General features: G+C 32.8%; 1 protein-coding gene across 3 annotated transcripts; it reads right to left on the reverse strand.

Annotated features, from left to right (window-relative positions):
* Positions 1-2,869: 2,869 nt before the first annotated feature.
* On the reverse strand, positions 2,870-11,615 carry LOC132696956 (uncharacterized). Of its 3 annotated transcripts, none has more exons than XR_009618099.1 (3): positions 11,528-11,615; positions 3,986-4,153; positions 2,870-3,178 (listed from the first exon to the last, which is right to left on the reverse strand). XR_009618099.1 is itself a non-coding variant. In XM_060662138.1 (3 exons), exons 2-3 carry the CDS (start codon positions 4,143-4,145, stop codon positions 2,991-2,993), a joined length of 348 nt encoding a protein of 115 aa, XP_060518121.1. In that variant the 5' UTR covers positions 4,146-4,153; positions 4,222-4,291; the 3' UTR covers positions 2,870-2,990. The 3 variants fall into 3 exon arrangements, 1 of the variants encoding a protein (XP_060518121.1); XR_009618098.1 differs by lacking the exon at positions 11,528-11,615 and adding an exon at positions 5,892-6,142; XM_060662138.1 differs by lacking the exon at positions 11,528-11,615 and adding an exon at positions 4,222-4,291.
* Between the last annotated feature and the right edge of the window lie 567 nt (positions 11,616-12,182).

Below are 12,182 nucleotides of genomic sequence, written 5' to 3' on the forward strand. Positions count from 1 at the left end.
GATAACGACTAAACTTGAACAAAACATAAATGACAGCTTCTTGATTCTGTAGGTCATAACCAGTAACTAAACTATCTGACCTAAGGACTAGAAAAAAAGAACACAACGAAACTTAAATTAAAATTGAAAATATTGTTGATTTCTTACATCTAGGCGCAATAACAATCGACATAAACATAACTTCTGATATTAGAGATCATAGTAATAAACAAACAAACAGAATTAAAAAATGACTAAATTAACGTTGAGAGCAGATAAATCTAATGGGAAACTATAGAAAGACTGCTGTCTTGAGGTACTGCCACTACAAATTGGCTTTGGTAATATCAATTTGACGTCATCTTCTTTCACGAAAGATATGTCAGGCACATTGGGAACCCGAAATTTATTTATTTATTTATGTGCCCTGTGCTTTTGAATTAAAATAATACCGTCTTAATGTTGTAAACGGAATTCCAGTTGTTCCAGACACTTTGCGGAGGCTATCACCCCACGTGGCATTCTGGAAACAAACACTGCGTGAAAAAAAAAACATCTAAAACTCAAAAATTAATTGACGACCAACTCTCATTCTCATTGTGTACTTACGAGGACTGAGCCATTGTGTACTAGGACGCCATTAATATTTAAAAATTGTACCCAGCCGTAAATTAAACATACTAATCAAAAGTTTCTGCAGGAAAATAAGCCTAATTAAGTACATTTTAAGGCACGTATACCAGCACTAAGTTATAGATATGAAAATACATGATAGAAAGGTTCAAGTCTTACCTTCTAATTCTTATTTTTGCAACCAAGAACCAAAAACAATGATCAGCACAAATCAGCCTGGCCAACGACGCACACCAAATAGTTCGAACGAGTTCCGTTGCCGAATAGAAGTAACGAGTGAGAGAGAAAGCAGATATCTCTGTCCCTTTCGCAGGAATAGCGTGTGATCCATTGTGCACGTCCTAACCATTGTTACCACCTTGACCCTATGCAACTTTCAAATTTTTTTTTCCTATCGAAAGCTGTTTCCAAGATATCGACCGCCAACACACAGGTATTTAACTTTAGATGTAAACTTTCTACTTAAAACACGATATTTTAAAATTTAGTGTTAGATGTCGAAATTTTAGCCTAAATAGTCTATTACTTACATCTACCTATACACAGCTTCGCGTGTCCTTATAGAGTTTTGTATTCCCAGTGATTGCAAATATCTGATGATTAATTTTAGTTAGTTCATTCACAGTCAATTGATTCCATCATTCGAAGGCTTTCCGTTTAAGCCTTACAAAAACAACGAAAACTGAACCTATTTCGAGCACATATAAATTGATTGAAGAACAAGTTTTGCAAGTATAATTTTGAGAACTATGTAAACACCCACAAGAGTATACTATTTATTATGGGAATCTTCAACTTTTGTCAGACTCGTCTTGCTCTAAAAAGGGTACTGTTTCTCGTGTTAAATTTAAATTTAATAAAATATACTTGGTCAAAAAAGATTGTTGAGTAGCTCCAGAACAAACTTAACTTCAGTAGAAAGAAAAACGACAAGCTTTATAGGCCATGAGACTATAAAGGTAAACACATCTCGATTCTTACTAAAATGAAGTTACAATGCCGTTGCATTTCAAATAAAATTCAAAAATTTCAATTAAAAGAGCAACAATCTTCTTAAGTTACCCAAAAAGCGTGCCAGTTCAAAAAATCCTTGTAGAAGAAAAATGTATCTGCCAAACCGGATAATATGAAAATGATTACGAAACTCCCTACCGTGCGGGTACTTTAAACAGCTTGCGGCGGTGACAGGGATATATAAAGCAAGCATTTCGTTAAGGGTCTACAGACCTCGAGAATGCTTATGGGAAAAAAATTATTTACCGACCCCAGATTTTATTACAGCGACGTGCAGGTTGAAAATATTTCCAGACCGTTTTTTCCAACTCAATATCCTGTGCGATTGCTTTAAGTCGATTCCAATCGATTCTTAGAGTATGAGAATGAGACAAGAAACTTCCAAAGAACAAAAAGATTATTTACAGATCTTCGGAATTCCCTGTGGGTCGGTTGTTGATACACTTTGCAAAAGTTGCATAATGTCTACCTGACGTACAGTTACAAGTCCAAATAATGCAGGTTTTGCAGAGCTCCAGGTGGCTCAGATATTTTGTGCGTTTCTCTTCTTTCATTGTAAAGTGGTTAGGCGTTCGCAGCCTCAATATCTGCACGAGACACTAGTGCAGCTAAATTTCAAAGCTCATTCACATGTAATACAATTACAACCCGTATATCTTTCCCAATAGCTATTATTTCTGGTCCATCATAATCGATATTTAATTAGAAAAGTAAAAGAATTCGTAAGACTGAAGAGAAGCTGAAGTGTTTCCATTTTTCAATTTTTTAACATGATTTTGCTAATATGAGATATTATGTTGTAGTGCTGTTTGGGTTTAATAGTTTTTATAATTAATAAAAGTTATTTATTATTTTATTGTTCATTCTGCATGCGTCGCTTTCTGCCACTAAAGAGCAGTAGAACTCCTAACTCTAATGTTTACATTAAGAATTGGTGGAGCTTTTACGCTGCTTCGTCTTTACCTGACTTTGATACACCTAAGAATTGGATGAATGTTAAACTCACCGTTTGGCCAAAACGAATATTGCATAATGTCGGTCGCCATGAAAATTTGAATTGCCGTGTGGAAAAAATTTTAGGAGCAATAATCGTTGACCTTAGCCGCTTGCCTTGTACGTATGTAGCAACGAATGTAAAACATGGAACAATTTGTGTAGCTGAAGTTGTTTCCGAGAATTACGCAAATATCGTTTTCTGTCCGCCGTAAAAATATACGGTGCCGTTGAAAATGAAACGCCAATAATATATCTAGAATAATTTAATGCAAGTTATGTACGAAGTAAATTATTAATCAGTCTTGTGTGCTTTTTGTACTTTAACAAGTAGCGGCCTTGTCAGTGGCATCGTGCAAAAATATTCGAAATTAAAAAGCCGCCATTGCCACGTATTTCGGCGGGCAGACGTTAAATTGTTGTAAGAAATGATTCAATATAAGAAAGAGGATCACTACACCGAAACAGATATTTAAAATGACCAGCGATATAAACTGCACTACCATGCAAATGACATCGAATATTTGTTTGGTCCAGTCTTCGGTTTTTGTCAGCAGTCCTGAAAAAAAGTAAGAAGGAATGTAAAATGAAATTTTAGTAAAGTACAGGTGAAGTAAATTGATTATTCTATAGTAAATTCGAATACAATAATGGATAACGTCATAATAATCATTTAGCTAGAGCCTTGAGTTCCGTTTACTGGCGTAAAAGCTATACAGGGTATTACCAAACCTCTTGGACAAAAAGAAAGAGGATAATGTGCGGACCTAATTTTGAGAAGAAAAGCAATGCTGAACGGGCCAGTATGGTTTATCTTTACGAAACTGAACTGGAAAGTTTAACCAAACCTATTGGACAAAAAGAAAGAGGATAATGTGCGGACCTAATTTTGAAAAGAAAAGCAATGCTGAATCTTTACGAAACTGAACTGGAAAGTTTAAAATAGACACAAAGTAAAATACTAAAACTCCTTATTACGTGTACGAATTATCGCTAGAATATCGTTTTAAATTTAATTTTTTCAACCCCCTGCCCTTCAAAAATCAAGTTACATTCCAAAAAATGTTATAGAGAGGTTAGGAAACACTCTATATACACTGAGATACGGGTACTCTATCTATTGATACTTGAAATTCATTGGATATTTAATTGCTAGGAGTTATCTTTAAGTAATCTGGATATTGTATTTCCTGTGCTAAAAAATAACACAAACGTTTAATTATGCCTGGGTGATTTATAAAAATAAATTTCTAATTTCTCTCTCTAATTTTTCGAAGTCGATTAACCTAATTATTATTCTGGTGAGATCTAATTAGCTCACACGAGGTTGTCAAATCAAATTAAGATAATTAAGATGCTCACTCACCCGTAAACAGCCGAAGTGTTTTAACGTAACAAAATACGCATATTGCAGACGCGCAAAACTCTTGAAATTTGTTCGGAAATGTCATATTGGATTCGTATATCGACAACGTCACGCCTATCAGAAGGCACGTCACCCTGACGTAAACGTCTTTGGTCTGCATTTTTCAAGCTGAAATAGAAAATATCATTTACTTCTTACATCCTCCACTATGCACTGTTTTTATTCCTCGTCCTTACGTTAACGTCATTTATTTACATAGTTCTAATGGACAAATTATTGCTGTCGCGGCTGATAAAATGGTTATGCCTGTAACGTCAATTGAGAGATTTAGAGATATTTTACCGCCTTAAACGTTCAATTACAATAATTGAAAGCTCCTTGAACTAAGACCTTGAGCTGATTTTTTGACGAGCAAGATTTCTCGGAACCCGAAACGCATAAATTATAATTTTAGGAAATTCAGAAAATATCATCACTAAAAGTACAGCGAATGGATTAATATTAACAGAATAACTTCTAACTCAGTTTCAACCAAATAATAAAAAAGTAGTTGGGTGATAATCGCTTTTTACGCTTTATTTTTGGAATACTGAGCTCCCTACATTTTTAGTTAGCTGCTTCAATAATAATGCCTGCAATATTTAAACGACGATCTTCATTTAAGAGGACAATAGAAGTATAGCGATAATTTATAAAAGCCTTTTTTATTTTAGGGGACTTGCTCCACATGAATTATTAGCTTATCTCGAAAAGGATGACGATGTCTATAACAGCACAGTGGATGTGAACATAATAATAGTGACAAATGCCAGTTACGACAGTTACAACAATCTATTAGGCATGCAACTTACGGCAGAAACTGAAATGGCTTGCCTATTTGACGATGAATAATGTATTGATTTGTCAATTATGGAATTAAGTTGTAAACAATTACTAAATTACGATTGGAATGATGACAAAATAAAATTAGACGAGGTGCAATGGCCAAAATATTTCATCTTAAATTAAATTTAATCCCTAACATGAAGAATTCCAAAGATTGTGTTAGAAAAAATTGAATGCAACAAAGCGGAGAAAATATAAATTTTCGCTGTGAAAGCCTGGATCATTTAATAGGTCAACATGACAAACAACTTCGGAAAGTTGCATATGAAAGTAGAAAAGACGTGTTAAGGGGCAAATTTGCATTACGTGTCCACAGGGTGTTTTTAATAAGTGTCACATGGAACTTAACATGGCGAATCCAGGAAAGAAACAAACAAAATTTCATATGAACAATGATCCGCAAGGGCATCGTTTTTAATACACTTACAGTTTGAAAAGAAAGTTTTTTAATTAAACTTTTACTAAGAACAAATAATAACTACTTTCTGCAGAAACTGACTTTAATTAAAAAAAAAATGTAAAAAATTTACTTTGGATACAAAAATAACAATATCAAGATCAAGTGATGGAAAAAAAGCAAAAGATATAATTTACTCAAACTCGAATGGGAATTTCGAAATTAATGCGTTTATTTGCCTTTGATGCTTAAAAGTGAATAAATTTGTTTAAAAAAAAATTAAAGTTAGGATAAAATAGATTTTTTTTATATTATCAACGTCCTGCATCGCGAACATGGAGCCCTTGCAGTTGTCTCCTAAAAATCCTCAAGATTGTTAATTGTTGACCAAAATTAACTTATTTTAACAATTTTTAAATAAACAACTTGCGAAATATCAAAAGGTAATACAAAATTTTAATTTAATCCTCGAAGCTTAAAATTTCAACATAATATAATACACTTCATAATATTTTATTCCACATGCAATGAAAATTTTAATCCACTGTAAAATATTTAATTTGACAACCACTTATTAAATATTAAATTAACCGACCCCATTACCCTCGCCCTTAACGAACTTACCGAAATCCAACTACGAAATTCTAATTTTTTCACAAACGTCGGACGAAGCCGTCGATTATTTTTGGATTCACGAACGCTTATTATTAATAAAATTTCGCAAGAATTTTCGCCAACCCGCATACAAACGCTATTTTGTTTACGTCGGCTAAATTGCCGCCACCGGTTACCGGCTCGATTTACACTGCAACACGGCGATTCTATTGTTAAAGTCAGCCGCAATTAATTAATTAATTTGATAAAGGCAGGGCACGAGGCGAAACAGCATCGGAGTGTGCCGCCGTGACTACGAGCACTCAATTCGCTTTAAAAATTTCTCGACTCAGAACTCGGTTATTTTTGGCGCGTTCAAGAAGCGATACCGAAAATAAAGCCAACCCACCTTCAACCCATCAACCTGTAACTATTAGATAAATAAAAATAGCGGCCGTATTACGCTATTTTTCAGGCGTTATGTGGAGCAGAAATACGAATGAATTTTTGCAAAATAACGCATGAAGGTAATATTTTAAATGACAATTAAATATAATCAACAACGGTAACAAGAAGATAAAACAAAAACATAGGTTGAACCTTTCATTTCGTTATCTCCAAGGCTTTCAAAAGTTGTTCAAAACTCTGTCCTGCTCTTGTAGAGAGACTAGAAACATTTGGTATTATTTTTCCTATAACCTAAACTCTAAACTTCGGGGAAAAAGAACGAAACTCTACCATTTATTCAATTTTTGCTAAGCTTCATATGCAAAAATGAAGCGTCAGCTCCTCCTAAGAGTCTTCCTTGAGAGTACAGGGCTCTTCTATGGAAAGGAATCAAGACGTGCTGGAATAATTGATCGAAAGATCTGAATGCAGCGCGCTGGAGATAAAGGACAGGGACACACCGTGGATAGAATAGAAATAGCATAATCCTTAATCTCAATAAAAATTATAGAGAAAAGTAATAACTAATAACAATGCAATGCTCTCAATTAAAATTAATGAACTAATAATGCAAAAAAAAATAGAACAGCGAAATCTTTTTAGTGGTTGGTTCCCGCTGCTCGTTTATAAGTACCATAAATAGAAAATAAATAACAATGTAGCAGTTCAGCTGGCTTATAACAACCAACTTTTTCATATTTTCTATCCAAATATAAATAAGCAAATAGAACCAATAATTCTATTTTATGCGCAGCGTGGCAAAAGTAAAATAACCCATTATCAAGTTTATTGCAAATGTTTCTTGAATTAACATATATATTTTGATAAGTTATAAGAGAGATAAGCACATGTTTTTTTCTGGTCACACACAGTTCCAAAGTGTCCTTCTCATTTTTTGACATAAAGGAGAACTGTCATTACAGTGTTGCCACGTTTTTCGTTTTGTAAATTTATTCGATTGTTTAAACGGAACCCTCTACAATAGATATCTTTATAATAAATATCTTTATAATTCTTGGCCATTGAAAGACAATTTCAACGACATATAATTACTAAAATATCCGTTGCTAAATGATCAACCATCATACATTGGATAACTATCTTAATATTATTGCCAAAATTCCAAAACACAATACTAGTTTTTACGCGTTTTAGGCATTGTCAATTACTATGTTTATAACCTGCCACATAAAGCTCAATTGATAAGTAACAGAATTTTAATATATCAATATATCTGATCTGATGATGATGATGGTCCGTACTATTACATTTCAATTAAATTCAAAAATCGAAAGGAAAACATTCAGGGGGTGCCATTAAACAAAATGAGTGAATTTGCAAATCGCGCAACTTGGCAACATTGTAAGATATTCATCACTTTAAAACTAGTTTTGTTAGCATAAGCCAATACAAACTTTAGTCATTTATTTGATACATGGAAAAATTGAAAGAGATTAAAAATGTCGCCATATGACAGTTTTCGATTATGTCAAAAAATAATGGAAAACGTCTCAAGATAGGAAACGTCGCATTACAGGCTTCTATTATCATCGTTGAGCCTGTGTTGAGAATGTGTATCAATTTAATTCACAGATGGATACAGACCGTTTCAGATTTATAGGGTGTTAAAAGTAACCAGAAATAAATAACACAAATGCTTGAACTTTTCTTCTTAGTTTGTAAAATGTGCTTTACTTTTCATTTTTTAAAATTTATTTTATTTCGTTGGTTTATTTTTTCAAGTTGATTTATTTCATTTCATTTAGCCCGGTAGCTATATAAGTGCTTACGGTAGCCGCAATTTTCAATACGACTTTCTCTGTCATCTGAATGAAATAGATTTTTGATATTGAGTTATCTTTTTTTCATTTCATTAAGAAGAGCGAGAGGGACAACGTTTTCAATTTTGTTAGTTATGATTTACCTCATTAAACCTTTAACCAATCTATTCTTCAGGAAACTTTGACAACTCCAGGGTGGAATTTAGACAGCAGTCGCTTCCTTAAGCCGCAAGAAGATTTTAATATTCATCAGCAAAAGAATTTTGTTTTCAAAAATGGACGAAATAGGTGAATCATATGGCTGGACTTATAATCTCATCAAAATTCACGTCTTCCGGAAAATTTAAGAAGCATTTTATTGATTTTATAAATTTTATAAATTTACAAGTACTTTTATATAATTGTGTCAATTAGACTAACTCCTTCACTCACACTTTGCCTTGGAGATGATTCCTTTCTGGATTCTACTTTGTCTAACCAAGTTAGTTTTGATTAGTAAATAAAATAATATACTAAGGGATCATAAAGTTTTTAATCAGGCTGTTCATGACACGGACTTGTTTTGGTTAGTTTCCGCGAACAACTAATGAGTATAGAGCAAAGTATCTTTTAAGGCCAAAATGTCTTAACCCATATTATAACAAGCATTTAAAAAAATACTTTTTTGCTCTGAAATTATTTATTTTGTTGCACTTAAGAATACATTACAAGTGTCAAAAAAAAAACTCGAAACATACAAAAAAGTACTAATGCGTAAACGAACCACTGGGAAAAACATCAGATATTGTTTTGGGGCACATAAGATGTAACATATAATTTATACATAAATATACGAAAGAAAGTTTAAATTCGACAGAAAACCACTAAAAGTAGATTGTTTTCCAAAAAGAACCTGGTTTGATACAAAAACGCATAATATTGAGCGCACTGCTGGTAGCACTCGGTTTCATTTTTGGTGATATTTTACAAAGCATGAAGTATGTAAATGCACATTACACTTACTACAAACATAAATTGTTTGGCTGTGGCAGATTCTACATCTCCTTCGGACTTTATTAGCATTATGAGGTGACCTTGATTATCATGACGCACTTCATCTATGACAGGTGCAAGATTTCTTTGAGTCATTGTTTTATCAGTTTTTAAAAGTCGCAAAGAAATGTAACATTTAAAATCAAATCAATCACTTCGTATCAAAAAACATAAAAAATATTTCAAGTCGAGTTTTTCCAGAAAGCCGATTTTTTATTTCCTCACATGATCGGATATAGGTGTGTGAGTGCACTCAATCTGACCTATCTTCCATTTGACAGTAGAAGCAAGCCTGTCGTTTGCAGAAAGCATACGTCTTCTTTTGAATTCCAAGGTTTCATCATCTGATGAGTCCCGTTGAGGTTCAGTAGTTGATGAATTACAGGACTGTTGAAGGACAGCTGTGTCATTCGGTGTATGTAATTCGAAAGTTCCAACTATATCAGTTGGTTCTCCAAACTCTTGTAGATTTATGTTATCGTTCATATCTTCTTCGTCAGCTACGTCGGGTGGAATATAGACCGCGTCAATATGTTCTGTAAATATTTTTTCACGTTATTTTTAGCATAAATTTGCAAGAAATGGAATGCTACAATACATAATACGTGAGAATACGAAAATCCAAATAATACTTACGACTTTCATTGATATTGTACTCATCCATCAAGATCTCCTGCATAGACGCCTCTAGTTCCTTTTGAGTCAAATACCTCGGAAATGCCATATTTTACGAACTGTAACGTTCACTGCACAAGGCACAAACTGATACTAAGGAACACGCTAATTGTTGGATTTTTATTCTACATGACTTGTCTAGACTTGCAATAACAAAGTTTTGTTTCACAGATAAAACCAGTGGTGCATATTTTGAAAAAATGAAGCATAATCAATATAGTATTTTCAATGTATGTTTTCTACATACCATAGACTTAACAAAAATGGCAATGCAAATCCAGAATATTTTTTTCTATTTTGGATTTATTTGAAAATTTGATTCAAATTTATATACCACTTTTGTTAACTTAAAGATCTTTCCTTTACACATAAATTAGCAATTTCTACGGTTTTATGATCTTTAGTAGTAATAATAATAAAATTTCTAAATTGATGTGCAAAAATATTTCCAGGATGTGACAAAAAAATCATAGAATAGGTGGTGCATTCACGCACCACTGGGACAAAATGGGTTAAGCATAAAAAAAAGTGAATTGACGACGTAATCGCAACCTTCTGTTCATTTAGACAGATACCAAAAATTTGAATTACAACGATCCAATGCGATATAATGTTATTAAATACTTTTAATTAACGGATATATTTTTTAACCCCACACAATATTGAAATTCTTTAGGGGGAATATGTATATCTGGAATTTATAAAATGTTTGGCAGATTGGCAAAAGCAAATAACAACGTTTTCGAAACCAGATTCCAGATCTGCTGCTGTGCATTTGCGAACGCGTACAGAAGATATTAAATGTTGCGGAAAATGCCGCATGGACAAGGCATTTTATCGTTAAAGGGTCACTTCGCAACATATTACACCGACGCGCATTTTTCGGACGTTTAAGATTTATTTTCAAAACAATTATATCACATCGAATGAACAATGTTGTAGAGAAACGCTTGAAGGAAAAATACCGCTTTCTTTAATTTTCACCATCATAATGTCAGTTTTCTGGAACCCACGCTGTATATATGGTAACGTATTTTCAATATCGGCTTCAATCACTGTCATTACCGTTCTTTCACTTTTAATGAGCAGTCAATGTTAAATAACGGTTTTTTATATAAGAATAGAATTGCGTGGTGTCGGATAATATAAATAAATTATCGATCAAATAGCAATTTTTATGGTTAGCCTTATTTATGTAAAAAATGCATTAATCATGTAATCTTGAATATTTAGTTCGGAAATTATGTGCTTTGAATACGTAGAAATATAATTTTCTATTGAATTACAAAATATTTTGTAAAAATCAGTACATCGATAACAATTTTCGTAATTATCGTTTTCGGACGTGGTAGATCTGTCTGCATTTATTTCGTCAAACAGTAAATTTGTCCCACATCGCGTTATTCGCATTGTTAATTCATAAGGGGTGGTCCTTTATATAACGATTTGTTAAGCGCTTTGGCATTAATAATTGAAAAGGAAGTGTGATTTAATGTTTTGTTGCTCATAATAAACGCAATCAATCGAATTCCTGGTTCCTTAGAAGGCGTTACGTTTTTAGGCCTTCGATTGTTTTACGTGACATGCGGACAATGTTTTTCTCTTTTCGGATAGGTTCAGTAAGTTTTAAATGCTTCCCATTTAATTTTAGAAATATATTTACTATACACAACAACAAAAATGTGACAGTTATTTCCTGTTTATTGATTTTTAAATAATAATAGTACTCACTTTGGTCAGATATGAGTCCTACACATTTTTGCTACTACGCCACTGGCGACAAACTCGTACACATTTCAGTAACCCATTTTCGTAACGAGCTAAAGCAGCGGAAATATTAGATTTAAAAAAATGTAGCGCCTATTATATCCTCCGATGGTGATAAAAATCTAATCAGTATAATGGGGACGAAATCATCAAAAATCAATACCAAAACCAAAGATAAAATGCCGCGCTAAAAATGGATTTTTTAAGCCAAGCTAACAAAATTGTTCGTCTTGTAAAAAAAATATTTTTTTACCACTCCGTCAGGTCATTAAAAATACGCTTAAATCAAATAAATTCTTTTAACATCTGGCTCAACTTTCGTTTATCCGAAATCGGTTACTTAAGTAAGGATTGTACTTTTGTCTTTTATATATCTTTACGAACATAAAAATACCTTTTTTTTTCTTCAGAAAATGGGCTATTTCCATTTTCCGGAATTCAGGAAGCCGAAATCAGTTAAATTAAAATTGCTTTTGGCTTTGTATTTTAATTGTCTTTTTTATATATAAAAACGCAACAAATTCAGTAAGGAAATTTAAATATATATTTTTAAGTATTATTGAGGCCAACGATATGTGTAATAACTTCCAATTTTTCTTATTACTAATAATAAATTTTT

The sequence above is a fragment of the Cylas formicarius genome, unplaced genomic scaffold (assembly GCF_029955315.1).
Source record: "Cylas formicarius isolate icCylForm1 unplaced genomic scaffold, icCylForm1.1 PGA_scaffold_1__22_contigs__length_36826433, whole genome shotgun sequence".
Classification (NCBI taxonomy): domain Eukaryota; kingdom Metazoa; phylum Arthropoda; class Insecta; order Coleoptera; family Brentidae; genus Cylas; species Cylas formicarius.

Excerpts from the sequence above, each read along its gene's own strand:
- LOC132696956 (XM_060662138.1), bottom strand. The coding sequence starts at position 4,145 with ATGCAGACCAAAGACGTTTACGTCAGGGTGACGTGCCTTCTGATAGGC. Across the intron at positions 3,179-3,985 it reads AACACTTCGGCTGTTTACGG|GACTGCTGACAAAAACCGAA; the intron begins GTGAGTGAGCAT and ends ACTTTTTTTCAG.